We start from the raw sequence: 14,039 nt of genomic DNA on the forward strand, positions 1-14,039 counted from the left end.
CAGGTTTTAAATTTAGCTGTCATTTCCTTTGGGAAGCTTTGACTGACCCCCTGACCCTTTAGGTCTGGATTAGGTTTTAGATGTCTTCTCATGAAACACTGCATTTCCCCCCCTCATTACCCTACACATCAACTCATTTGCCTCCACTAGATCATGAGCTTCAGTGGTGGCCAGAATGATGTTCCCCCAGATGTTCCACTGTCTAGAACAATGCTTGTTTGTTGAATGGACCAATGGTCACGTCAAAGTTTTACAGAAGTCGGGGAAGGTATTATCTCTGTAGACTAGAGCTTAGATCTCTTTCCTCAGACATAAAGCAATAGGACAAAGCCTATGCTCATCTGCATTAATTAATTCACTGAAGGGAAAGGGACTGGGTGGGAAGTAAAGCTCAAACTGATTTCTGATTTAGACAAAAAAAAAAAAAAAAAAAAAAAAAAAAAAAGGTGCTTTGAGTGAAAATATACCTTCATTCCAGGTACTGCTGCTTTTTCCACCAAAACAGTCACCAGTACAAAGCCACGTAGGCTTTCTCCCCCAGGCAGTGAGACAATGGTGTCCAAGTTCCTTGGGAATGAGATAACATATTGGACACCATGAGTATGCATGACCCATAGGTCCCCTCAGAGTTAGACAACTATATATCCAGGGTAGAATCAGTGAACAGCTTTCTCCTTTTTATAGGAAAGCCCCAAGGATGGGCATCTGCCTTCAGCAACATTCAGAAAGGAAAGGGAACAGATGTACTCAAGCCCAAGTTCAACTGATCTTAGGACTTTCAAAGTCTAGCATGGCCCTGATGGTTCCAGACCATCCCCCTAGTGGAAGAGCTGAAGCATGAGTGGGCAGATGTTGTTGATTCTTTATAAGGCCAATCTATGGCCTATCACACCCTTCCTGTCAGGAGCATACATAGTCTTAGAGCTACAATGACCACAAACAACAGCTAATTCCTTGCTCCTTTTTTTTTACAGATATGAAACTATGGCCCAAAGAAACAAAACAGCTTGCCCAAGGTCATACAGCTCCTTAGTCACAGGAGTAGGTGGAGACCAGTTTCATAACTCAGACTAGTGCTTTCTAATCAGCAGTTTTGTTTTGTTTTGTATAATAGGGTGAGAGCTGGAAGACTGTTACAGAGGGATCACTTTTAAATGACCTGTGATCATATGGATTCAAATATCCCAGATGTAGATCCAGTCTACAAAACCTAAAAACTTTATTTCATGAGTCACTTCTGCCTCTAACATATTAAATATAAGAGATGAGAATAAACACAAAAGATAACTAATTCAGGAACTCCATTGTTCCAGCAGTGACTTTAGTGTGAGAAATGGTGTCTTCACTCTTCCATCCCTCCATCTCCCGAGTGACAGCTTTTATCTGAACCCCTTTACTGAGTTGAGGTTTGGTGATGGGCGAGGCAATGTCAATTTGGAGGCTCGCTTTGCTCTTTGGGGAAAGAGGAGCCTAAGGAAAGAGGAGCCTAAGACACGCCCCATGAGCTCCAGTCCATGTAACAAAATATTTCAAAGGGATTCTGCTGTAGCTATATCAGTCACTGCCTGAAATTTGACATTTCATAGAAGTTATGATGAAACGAGAGATCATTTTCAGATTATTAAAGAATTAGTGACTTTTTTTCTTGCATTGCACTTACTTGTTTTATTATGTACAAATTGGAAAATATAGTACAGAAAATTAATTACCTAATCCCAAAAAAGCAGAGGCAACCACTGTTAAATTTTGGATTGTTAATTTTTGGTACATTCTTTAAGACTTATTTTTACATGCATTTTTGTACAGCTTATATAATATACATACATTTTGGAATGCTTTTTCTTTTTGTTTTATTGTAAACTTTTAAAGTTAGTATGGATTCTAAAGTAAGTGAAGGATTTCTGAGAACTTACCTTATGTCCAGGGGTCTAGTCAAATTTCAGTGAATGACAACCACAAACAGAAAAAGAAAATAAAGGAACAAATCAGTTTGTAAATCTGATATGCCTTCTAGGTTCACATGTACACAGGCACACACTTTCATGTTCAAATGCACTTGTGTGCGAGTGCACACACACACACACGCACACACAGGTATCCAAGCGCACTTTGGCTATCACAGGCTATAACTAGACTATGGGTCACTGTGTGACAAAGGGTGAGCCAAATCTCAACTCCTATCTCAGCCCCAGAACATTTAGCCTGTGGCATCATGATAAATCATCTTACGTCTTTTGTATTTTTTAATTACCACAAACTCATATTTTTGTTGTTGGTATTCTCCTACTCACCTTTTAGCACCTACTTTAAGTGGAATTTCACCCTTTCACTAAGCTTTCTCCTGAATTTTAAAGCCTGAATTGATGTAATTTCTTTGAAATTCTAAAGGGTTTATTGTTTGTGTCACTCTGGCATTTGCCGTGTATTGCTTTGTTTTGTAATTTAACCATTTTGGGTGTACTTTGCTTCCATTTCTTTCATTTCGTCATTGCACTTACTTCTGTGCTAGGCATATTAACAGACTCAAAAAACAAAACAAAACAAACATTACCAAGAAGAAGAATAACTACTGAACCCCAAGGCTGTGTTTGCATCTCTGGGATTAAACTAGCCCTGCATTCTTACCCACTGAAAAACTAGCTTTTTGTTGTAATTTTTACTTTACCACCCCAGTCCAGTCATTTTCCCATTCAACCTTCCCCACTTCTCTCTTTCTCTTTGAATCACAGACTCAGCTTATTAAATATTTGATGTCTTAACCAGAACCATTTCTTCACATACATCTATTATTTTTTTCTGCCCAAATCCTGAGCCATATTCAGCACCTTTCTAGGGTAATATTAGTCATCAATTTTGTTATTAAAGCAGAATTGGTCAAAGATCATAATTCATAATTATAGAAAACATAAAATCCCAGGGCTCAGAAGTCCTGAGAGAGGTGAGATGGCCCAATCTCATTTCCTTCAAGGGCCATGAAAATTAGTGCTAAAGGATTTATTGTTTATTAAGTGTTTAATTCTTTAAAAGTAATTTCTCATCATCTCTGGCAATCCTGTGTTTACCCACAACCCTAATGCTAAGGAAGTTTTTTCCTAACGTCTGACTGAAATGTCATTTTAGCTATTTTAGTAAGTCACACAAGTGCTATCTCTTGTATCTACAGCCTGAAATAAATTTGAGTGTGATAATGAAGTTCAAAGGAAAATTCAATACTTTACCATTTCTACCCCATTCTATTTATTGGAATTTCTTGTCTTTAAAAACTCATGCTATTTCTTCTTTAGACAAATGCCAATATCCCCAACCTGTCAAAGGAATGATACTAACTAGGTGGAATAGACAGCAGTATTAATCAAATTTTCAGTCAAACATATCTAGAGCACCTACTCTCAATTCATATGTAATCTTTCATGATCACTATATAAATGATCATTTATTGAAGTTCTTGGTCCTAACTTGACTTGAATGGAGGACACATTAGGGAATAATAAACAATTTGATGGGAAAGAATGAGTGAAACCTGATTGTGCAAGAGCTTGAAGATCAGGTTGAGAAATTCAGATTTGATATGGAAACAAACAAATAACAGTGGTAGGTGTCAATGTATTCAGAGTGAGTTGAGAGGAAAGTTCTGGGAACTGTGATTTTTGAACTTGTGTTCAAGTTCACCCATTCTTTGGCACCATATAGCAGACAATAAATATGAACATCTTTGATCACAAAAGAGCTAAAAAAGCTTTGGCCTTTCCGGTAGGGAGAATAAAGACTGCCCCTTATTGAGTTTCCATCTGTTCAAATCCAAAGCACTTTCTCTTTTACCTTTCAGGATTCTTTGTAGTCCAGTTTGTCAACACCAAGTCCGAGTGGACCAGGATAGGAGGGAGGCCCAAATTCCGGGAGACTTCAACAAAGGGAAGGGCAAGATTTCTTGGTAGAACCTTTCAGATATTAATCCAGACAATTAGCATGTTCTAGAAAGAATGCAACAGAGGAACTAATCATGGCTGTCTTTTATGCCACCAATCCTGTGGTAGAGAAATGACTTCGGGATGAAACAAATTACCTGAATGACCTGTACACACACACACACCTCACTCTCACATTTTTTCTGTTAACAACCTAGTGGATATATTGTTTACGAGTACAATCTGAAATTTATGTGGAAAAATACAAATTGGAACACACACATATACATATAGTATAAAATATTACCTGAATGTTGACTATTCAGAGAAGGGCATTACCAAATGTTTAAGCATGAATTGGAGGCTGAGTTGATAAACAGGAGGAAAAAATACCATTTATCTATATTTATCTATCATCTGTCTATCTATCTATCTATCTATCTATCTATCTATCTATCTATCCAGATATGCATAGATATGTAGGGGTGTGTGTGTGTGTGTGTGTGTGTGTGTGTGTGTAAAACTAGGAGATTATATGTATGTGCATCTATACACACCCATACATGTGGTTGTGTGTGTGTTTATGTGTCAGTCAGGGAAAGAAATGAGGAAGATAGAACACTTCATCCTGTGTGGCAGCTGACTCTGTCAGTCACTTTGTACGTCAAACCCAATAACAACTTCAAGTAAGTCATCTCAAGACAGTCCCCATTCAACTCCTGAGTTATCTGAGGAACACTCTGAAAAGACTTATCAGCCCACAAGTCCAGAAAAACTACTCAGATCCATGGAGGGGGTCTCAATTTGTAGACAAGGCTCATCTAGATTCAAAAAAAACATTATTATGCTCCCTTTCTCCCACTTCCATTTCCATTTTTATTTCCCCTTAAGATAGAAGTATTTATTAAAGAAGCGCTGCTTCTGTCTTCGTTTTCCCTTAGATGTTCAAATAGACTTGGGACAGAACTGTTTCTTAGGTAGAAACAATGAAGAGCTTTAAAGAGTTTTAAAACTCAAACTTAGGTCACCTTTTCTAAGGAGACAGGATAAAAGGAGGGCAGTGCAGAAGAGAGGTGTCTACTTAGTTGAAAAGTCAGAAAAGACACAAAGAAAGTAAGAGATGATCCAAGTCTGGGGTGTGGGCGGCTCACTGGGCCTGGAGTACATGGACACACTTTGAAGCTGGAGACTCTGTTCCCTCTCACCCTTCTCTACCCTTTCCCCAATTTAGGATTACGTTTTGGAGATCAGATGGGGGAGAGAATCCCATGGGATGTTCTGTCGTGTGCCTAGATTTTAAACTTTTCAATATCAAACACGTGATTTTTTAAAGTTAGATGTAGTGATATTTTAAAAGTCTGAAGCAGCGCTATACTTTTCTTTTTCTCTCCTTTCTCACTTTCCTTTATTTCCTCTCTGGGACTCTCAGGTATTTACTTGAGAAGTAAGAGGTAGGATCAACCAGGCAAACAAAACAGGCATGGGCTGCTCACAGAAACATGGAGTACTGGAACAAGAGCAACCCTGATTTCTAGAAAAGGTACATTTATATAAATAGAAAGGGAGTAGTCCTTTATACTGCAAAGAGTGGAACTGGGAGATTTCATGTCTCAAGATTCAGGTTGAAACTATAAAAGGTTATGCAAAGATTTCAGAAGAGATTTAAATGAATTACTAAGAGACAATCCAATAATTGGTAGATAGCAAGCAGTATTAAACAAGAATAAAAATTAGTGCTGTAAATGTCAATGTGTGCCTCTGGGGGAAGGAGGTTACATTCGTGAAATTAGAAGGCCTTGGATTTTCCACTAACTTGCTATCTGACCTTGGACTTCTGTAATCCTCAGCTGTCTGTAAAATGGGCACAGCAAAGCTCTACTGATCTCATGGGATTGTGAAAATTGACTGAGATAAATTATGTGTATAGGAGTACAAAGTGCTGTAAGGTATCGTTAAGTTTTTTATGAGATCTCAAAACTTGCTCTCAGATGCAACTCTTCAAATATTCTTGGAAGAGGTTGTCAGAAAAAAATAGATTCTAAAAGCTATGAGTTCTAAAAAAAACCTAGTAGTTCGGGGGGAAGAAAAACCCTTTCATTTCAATGAGCCCTTTGCTTTCCTTCCACTGACACCCAAAGAAAAGAACAAGAAGGACCCATTTTCCAGGAAAACACTGTGGTGCCAGGTAGAGAGTGTGTTCTAGGTGCAGCAGACCTGCCAGATGACAAGACAGGCATCTATTTGTTCTTTACCTCTTTGGGCTGTGTCTCTCCTTCCTGCCAGATATAGCCCATGGTAATAAAGCTCAGGACCAAGTGGGCCAGGCGCTGTTCCCGGTAACTCCTGAGGAACTGGCAGTTCAGGAGGGGCATCTGTTCAAAAGAATGTCCAGAAATTATCAGTTGCAGGGGTGGGGGGTGGCCATAGGGGTCTGTGACTTCAAGAGTTCTTTGGGTGTAAGGAACAAGCGGCTTCTATTTAAATGAAGGAACAAAGAGCCTCCGTGCACATCATTTCTCCCCTGATCCCAGGACACTGCAGGATAGGAGGAGATATCCCCAGTGATATTGTTCAAGGACCTAACTGCCTCACCCAAGCCCCCAAATTGTCCCCATAGTTGTGCTGGGCAGACACTGGTCTCCATCACTAAAGAGACCATGAAGTTAGAGTGTTCTAAAATAATTAGCTCCCAAGACTGTGATCATTTCTTTCACGAGAAGCCCCAATGGCAACTTTGACAATCCCCTCTTTTAAAAGCATCTCTGCTGACTTGGTATCATTTAACTTTAATAACAGCCCTGTGCTGTGGGCTGAAATCCCTCCGTTTAATTCATAAGTAAAATGAGTTAGGAATTTGATCAAATCCCTAGAGGGAGGTAGCTGAATTGTGCCAAATTGTTGTTTATCCCTTGTTCAAACACTCCCCCTGACCCTGGCTAGGTCTCTTCACTTCTCCATGCCTGGTTCTTCCTTCTCAAGATATGTCATTGGAAGGTAGTGTCCTCACTGAAAGCAACACCCTGTACAAGAGTTAGTTATTACTGACAGCAATGCCTAAACAAATAGTACCAGTTCTCAGTTTTGTCTGGGCCAGCCCTCCCTGTCTTGAGCTCAAGCCAACAACCCCTGAGCTCCAGCTTCCAGACACAGCTCCCTCAACTTGCCTCCTTCCCCCATCCCCTCCTCAGCTCTAGACACAGCCTGATCTAGATCTTTCCAGGTGCCCCTCTCCGGGATTCGGAGCCTCTGAAGGGGTGGCGGTGGAAGTCTTGTCTTTCCCTTTAAGCTACAGGCACCCCAAGTGGGCTGGGACCCACGGCTCCTCCTGCCCAGGCACAGGCCCAGGGCAGCTCTCCCTTGAGCCTCTATCACAGAATCCTTCTCCCTCTATCCACTAGGGGGCAGCCATTCCTCATCTGTCGGCATGTTTGTTCCTCTTCCAAACTGGCTTTGAGATAGAATAGCCAATTTAACGTTCACTAGGCTTGTGTGGGGTGGGCGGGGGGGCGGGGCTGCTGAGATGTTGCATTTTAACAGAAACCAGCCTGAGAATTAGAACGGCAATTACTTATTTAAGTACTTATTCTAAAGCTTTTACTAGAGTGTCTAAGGCACAATGTTAAAAACTTTTCACACGGGATGGTTTTTCGTCTTCCCCAAAACCTCAGGACAAAACTGAGAGACAGAGAGGGTAAGGTATTTGCCCAGGGTTGCAGAGCCAGGAGGGCTGAGCCAGGGTGCTACGTCAGTTCTGCTGACCACAGCCCTGATCTCTCAAGTTCAGCACAGTCTGATAAAAATATGAAAGCCACATTGATCATTTTAAATTTTCTAGCAGCCACATTTTAAAAATAGTACGAAGAAACAGGTGAAATTTGTATTCATAATATATTTTATCTAGGTCAATATATCTACAATATGATTAACATCTAATCAATATAAAAATATTGAGATGTTTCTATAGTAGGTCTTCAAAATCCATTGCGTATCTTACTTCTCAATTTGTTTTAGCCACATTTCAAGTACTCAACAGCCACAAGTGGCTATGGGCTGTCTACAGTATAGTCTTAGGGTAAAGGAATAATGTCCATACTGAGAATGTTTCTCTTGGTGAGAGGTTTTTCTGGAAAATATACTTATAAAGCCGTTTTAGAATTATTTAACGTGTACCCCATGAAAAACAAATTTACCAACTAGAATACGAGGGCACAAGTCTCATACAGTGATTATATACAGTTCTCATTTAATTCATTCTTATCGATTCCAGTCGCATCATTTTCCACAATAACTTAGGACAGCTGCACCCCTCCACCCCCCACTCTTTCATGAAGTTATGTCATACGACTGTAGGACAGTTAGAGTCATTTGTCACCATCTGCATTCCCTCCCAGGAACCCCCAACATTCTGGTTAATTTTTTTTTTTAATTTGCATACAATTCACTCTTTGTGATGTACAATTTTGGGGGTTTTACAAATGCATAGAATCATATACCCACCACCTGAGGACAATACAGAACAGTTGCATTATCGTCAAAATTCCCTGTTGGTAGTCAACCATTCATTCCCTCTCAACCCTTGGTAACCATTGATCTGTTTTCGGTTCTTATTGTTTTTCCTTTTCCAGAATGTCACATGAGTGCAATCATATAATATGTAGGCTTTTGGAACTGGCATGTTTCATGTAGCCCAATGTATTTAAGGTTCATCCATGTTGTTGAATAAATCAATAGCTTATTCATTTTGTTACCGAATAGCATTCTACTTACAGGTATAACTCAGTGTCTTTGTCAGTTTGGGCTGCTATGACAAAGAACCATAGACTACGTAGCTTATAAACAATGGAAATTTAATTCTTCCAGTTTTGGAGGCCGGAAGTCCAAGATCAAGGTGCCAGCATGGCTGGGTTCTGATGAGAGCCCTCTTCCAGATGGCAGATTGCTGTCCCCTTATTGCATCTTCACATGATAACAATAGTGGCCCAGAGAACATCCTGGGGTCACTTTTATAAGGGCACGAATCTCATTTATGAGGGATCCACCGTCATGACCTATTTACTTTTTTATTATTATTATTATTTTTTTAATTTATTGGGGTGACAATTGTTAGTAAAATTACATAGATTTCAGGTGTGCAATTCTGTATCACATCATCTATAAATTACATTGTGTGTTCACCACCCAGAGTCAGTTCTCCTTCCATCACCAGATATTTGATCCCCCTTACCCTCATCTCCCACCCCCCAACCCCCTTACCCTCTGGTAACCACTAAATTACGTTCCCCAGATTAATTTTCAAACCCCATGGCCATCTTGTGGTTACTGATTGTTTTCTAATCCCCTCACCTTCCCGCTTACCCCCACCCCCCCCGCCCATCTAGCAACCCTCAGTTTTTCCTCTTTGTCTCCAAAACTGTTTCTGATTAGTTCATTCACTTATTCTTTTCTTTAGATTCCGCATCTAAGTGAGATCATATGGTACTTACCTTTCTCTGTCTGACTTATTTCACTTAACATAATGTTCTCTAGGTCCATCCCTGTTGTTGCAAATGGTAAGGTTTCTTTCTTCTTTATGGCTGCGTAATACTCCATTGTATAAATGTACCACAGTTTCTTAATCCAGTCATCTACCGATGGGCATTTTGGTTGTTTCCATGTCTTAGCTATTGTGTATAGTGCTGCAATAAACATAGGAGTGCATAAAGATTTTTGAATTGGAGTTTTGGATTTCCCCGGATAGATACATAGGAGTGGAATTACTGGATCATAGGGTAGTTCCATTTTAAGATTTTTGAGATAACTCCATACTGTTTTCCATAGTGGCTGCACTAATCTGCAATCCCACCAACAGTGCACAAGCGTTCCCTTTTCTCCACATCCGCGCCAGCACTTGTTGTTTGTTGATTTATTGATGATAGCCATTTTGACTGGGCTGAGGTGGTATCTCATTGTGGTTTTCATTTGCATTTCTCTGATGGTTAGTGAGGTTGAGCATTTCTTCATATGTCTGCTTGCCATCTGTATGTCCTTTTTAGAAAAATGTCTCTTCAAGTCCTCTGCCCTTTTTTTAATTGGGTCGTTTGTTTTTTTGGAGTTGAGTTGAATGAGTTTTTCATAGATTTTTGATATTAATCCCTTATCAGATATATCATTGGCAAATATCTTTTCCCATTCAGTAGGATCCCTTTTTGTTTTATTGATGGTTTCCTTTGCTGTGAAAAAAACTTTTTAGTTTGATATAATTCCACATGTTTATTTTTTTTCTCTTACTTCCCTTGTGCGAGGGGATATATCAGTAAAAATCTTACTCCGGGTAATGTCTATGAAGTTTCTTCCTATATTTTCTTCTAGGTATTTTATGGTTTCAGATCTTACATTTAACTCTTTAAGCCATTTTGAATTTATTTTTGTATATGGTGTAAGGAGGTGGTCCAGCTTCATTTTTTTGCATGTGTCTGTCCAGGTTTCCCAGCACCATTTATTGAATAGACTGTCTTTACCCCATCGTACATTCTTGCTTCCATTGTCGTAGATTAAATGGCCATATAGGCATGGATTTATTTCTGGACTCTCTATTCTGTTCCATTGATCTATGTGTCTCTGTTTTTATGCCAGTACCATGCTGTTTTGATTACTGTAGCCTTGTAGTATAATTTGAAGTCAGGTATTGTTATACCTCCCACTTTGTTCTTATTTCTCAAGATTGCCTTGGCTATTCGGGGTCTTTTATGGTCCCATATAAATTTTAGGATTCTATGTTCTATTTCTGTGAAAAACGTCGTTGGTAGTTTGATAGGAATTGCGTTGAATATGTATACTGCCTTAGGCAGTATGGACATTTTAACTATATTAATTCTTCCTATCCATGAACATATGTGTTTCCATCTATTTATATCTTCCTTCATTCCTTTCTTCAGTGTCTTATAATTTTCTGAGTACAGATCTTTTACTTCTTTGGTTAAATTTATTCCCAGGTATTTTATAGTCTTTGGAGCGATTGTAAATGGGATTGTTTTTATAATTTCTCCTTCTGATGTTTTATTATTGGTATATACAAATGCAACTGATTTCTGAATATTAATTTTGTATCCTGCTACTTTACTAAATTCATCTATCAGCTCTAATAGCTTCTTGGTGGAGTCTTTAGGGTTCTCTATATATAGTATCATATCATCTGCATATAATGATAACTTTACTTCCTCCTTACCAATTTGGATGCCTTTTATTTCTTTTTCTTGTCTGATCGCTGTGGCTAGAACTTCCAGCACTATGTTGAATAGAAGCGGAGATAGTGGGCAACCTTGCCTTGTTCCTGATCTTAGGGGGAATGGTTTTAGCTTTTCCCCATTGAGTATGATGTTAGCTGTGGGTTTGTCATATATGGCCTTTATCATGTTGAGATATGATCCCTCTATTCCCACTTTCTTACGGGTTTTTATCATAAATGGCTGTTGGATTTTATCAAATGCTTTTTCTGCATCTATTGATATGATCATGTGATTTTTATTTTTCATTTTGTTAATGTGGTGTATCACATTAATTGATTTGCGGATGTTGAACCACCCTTGCATACCAGGGATGAATCCCACTTGATCATGGTGTATGATCTTTTTAATGTAATGCTGAATTCTGTTTGCTAATATTTTGTTGAGGATTTTTGCATCTATGTTCATTAGAGATATCGTCCTGTAGTTTTCTTTTTTTGTGGTGTCTTTGTCTGATTTTGGGATCAGGGTGATAGTGGCTTCGTAAAAAGTGTTTGGGAGTCTTCCCTCCTTCTGGATTTTTTGGAAGAGCTTGAGGAGAATAGGTGATAATTCTTTTTTGAACGTTTTGTAAAATTCACCTGTAAAGCCATCTGGTACAGGGCTTTTGTTTGTTGGGAGACTGTTGATTACTGATTCAATTTCCGTGGTGGTAATCAGTCTATTCAGGTTTTCTCTTTCTTCTTGAGTTAGCCTTGAAAGGTTGTACGCCTCTAGAAAATTGTCCATTTCTTCCAGATTGTCAAATTTGTTGGCATATAGTTGCTCATAGTAACTTCTTAAAACTTTTTGTATTTCTGCAGTGTCCGTTGTCACTTCTCCTCTTTCATTTCTGATTTTATTAATTTGGGTCCTCTCTCTCTTTTTTTTAATGAGTCTGGCTAAAGGTTTGTTGATTTTGTTTACCTTCTCTAAGAACCAACTCTTGGATTCATTGATCTTTTGTATTGTTATTCTGGTTTCTATTTCATTTATTTCTGCTCTGATCTTTATTATCTCCTTCCTTGTGCTCCCTTTGGGCTTATTTTGCTGTTCTTTTTCCAAATCCCTTAAGTGTGAAGATAAACTGTTGATTAGTGATGTTTCTTGTTTCTTTAGGTAGGCCTGCAAAGCTATGAATTTCCCTCTTAGGACTGCTTTCGCGGCATCCCATAGGTTTTGGGTCGTCGTGTTTTCATTTTCATTTGTCTCGAGATATCTTTTGATTTTTTCCTTGATCTCCTGCTTGACCCATTCATTATTTAGTAATAAGTTATTCAGCCTCCCTGAATTGGTGTGTCTTCCAGTTTTTTTCCTGTAGTTCATTTCTAATTTCATAGCATTGTGATCAGAGAAGACAATTGGTATGATTTCAATTTTCTTAAATTTATCAAGACTTGTTTTGTGGCCTAACATATGGTCTATCTTGGAAAATGTTCCATGTGCGCTTGGGAAAAACGTGTATTTTGCAGCATTGGGGTGAAATGTTCTGAAAATATCGATTAAATCCAAGTGGTCCAATGTATCATTTAAGGCTGTTGTTTCCATATTGATTTTCTGTCTGGAAGACCTATCCCTTGTTGTCAGAGGTGTGTTGAAGTCCCCTACTATGATAGAGTTACTGTTGATCTCTGTCTTTATGTCAGTCAGTACCTGTTTCATATATTTAGGTGCTCCTATGTTGGGTGCATAGATGTTTACTAGGGTTATGTCCTCTTGTCGGATCGATCCCTTTTTTATTATATAGTGCCCATCTTTATCTTTTAATATGTTCTTCATTTTAAAGTCTATTTTGTCAGATATAAGTATTGCAACTCCAACTTTTCTCTCGTTTCCATTTGCATGAAATATCTTACTCCAACCCTTCACTTCAGCCTGTGTGTGTCTTTTGTTCTGAGGTGAGTGTCTTGTATACAGCATATACAAGGGTCTTGCTTTCTTATCCAGTCAGCCACCCTATGTCTCTTGATTGGGGCATTTAATCCGTTTACATTTAAAGTGATTATTGATAGGTACATAGTTATTGCCATTTTTAAATTTGTAGTTCGGTTGTTTTGATCTTTCTTCTATTTACAGAAGTCCTTTTAGTATTTCTTGCAATGCTGGCTTGGTGGTAATAAATTCCTTTAGCTTATTTTTTTCTGGAAAGCTCTTTATCTCTCCATCAACTTTAAATGATAGCCTTGCTGGATAAAGCAATCTAGGTTGTAGGCCTGTGTTTTCCATCACTTTGAGTATCTCCTGCCACTCCCTCCTGGCCTTCAATGTTTCTGTAGAAAAATCATTTGATAGTCTTATGGGAGTTCCCTTGTATGTAACCCTCCGTCTTTCTCTTGCTGCTTTTAGGATTCTCTCTTTGTCTTTAAGCTTTGCCATTTTAACTATAATGTGTCTTGGTGTGGACCTGTTTGGGTTTATCCTGGTTGGAACTCTCTGCACTTCCTGGGCTTGTATGTTGGTTTCCTTCATCAGGTTGGGGAAGTTTTCGGACATTATTACTTCAAATATGTTCTCAATCCCTTGCTTCCTCTCTTCACCTTCTGGTATTCCTATGATGCGCATGTTGTTGCACTTGATGTTATCCCAGAGGTCTCTTAAGCCATCCTCATTGTTTTTTATTCTTTTTTCTTTCTGTTGTTCCGTTTGGGTGATCTCTGCTACCTTGTCTTCTAAGTCGCTGATTCGATCCTCTGCTTCATCTAACCTGCTGGTAATTCCTTCAAGTGAGTTCTTAATTTCAGTAATTGTGTTCTTTAGTTCTAACTGATTGTTCGTTATGATTTCTACATCCTTCTTTATGTCTTCTCTAAGCTCCTTAAACATTCTTATCACCAGTGTTCTGAACTCTGTCTCTGAAAGGTTGGTTACCTCTGCTTCATTTGGTTCCAGTTGT

General features: G+C 38.7%; 1 protein-coding gene across 1 annotated transcript in view; it reads right to left on the reverse strand.

The window, feature by feature from the left end:
• Positions 1-14,039, reverse strand: part of IDO2 (indoleamine 2,3-dioxygenase 2) — a 49,694-nt gene that overhangs the window by 16,409 nt on the left and 19,246 nt on the right. Inside the window, exons 3-6 of the mRNA XM_033105166.1 lie at positions 6,158-6,277; positions 3,820-3,938; positions 1,914-1,928; positions 468-567 (exon numbers count right to left, since the gene is read on the reverse strand). Coding sequence (XP_032961057.1) covers positions 468-567; positions 1,914-1,928; positions 3,820-3,938; positions 6,158-6,277 — 354 coding nt within the window. The remainder of the gene's footprint in view (positions 1-467; positions 568-1,913; positions 1,929-3,819; positions 3,939-6,157; positions 6,278-14,039) is intronic.

Source organism: Rhinolophus ferrumequinum, chromosome 4, assembly GCF_004115265.2.
Source record: "Rhinolophus ferrumequinum isolate MPI-CBG mRhiFer1 chromosome 4, mRhiFer1_v1.p, whole genome shotgun sequence".
In the NCBI taxonomy this organism is placed as follows: Eukaryota; Metazoa; Chordata; class Mammalia; order Chiroptera; family Rhinolophidae; genus Rhinolophus; species Rhinolophus ferrumequinum.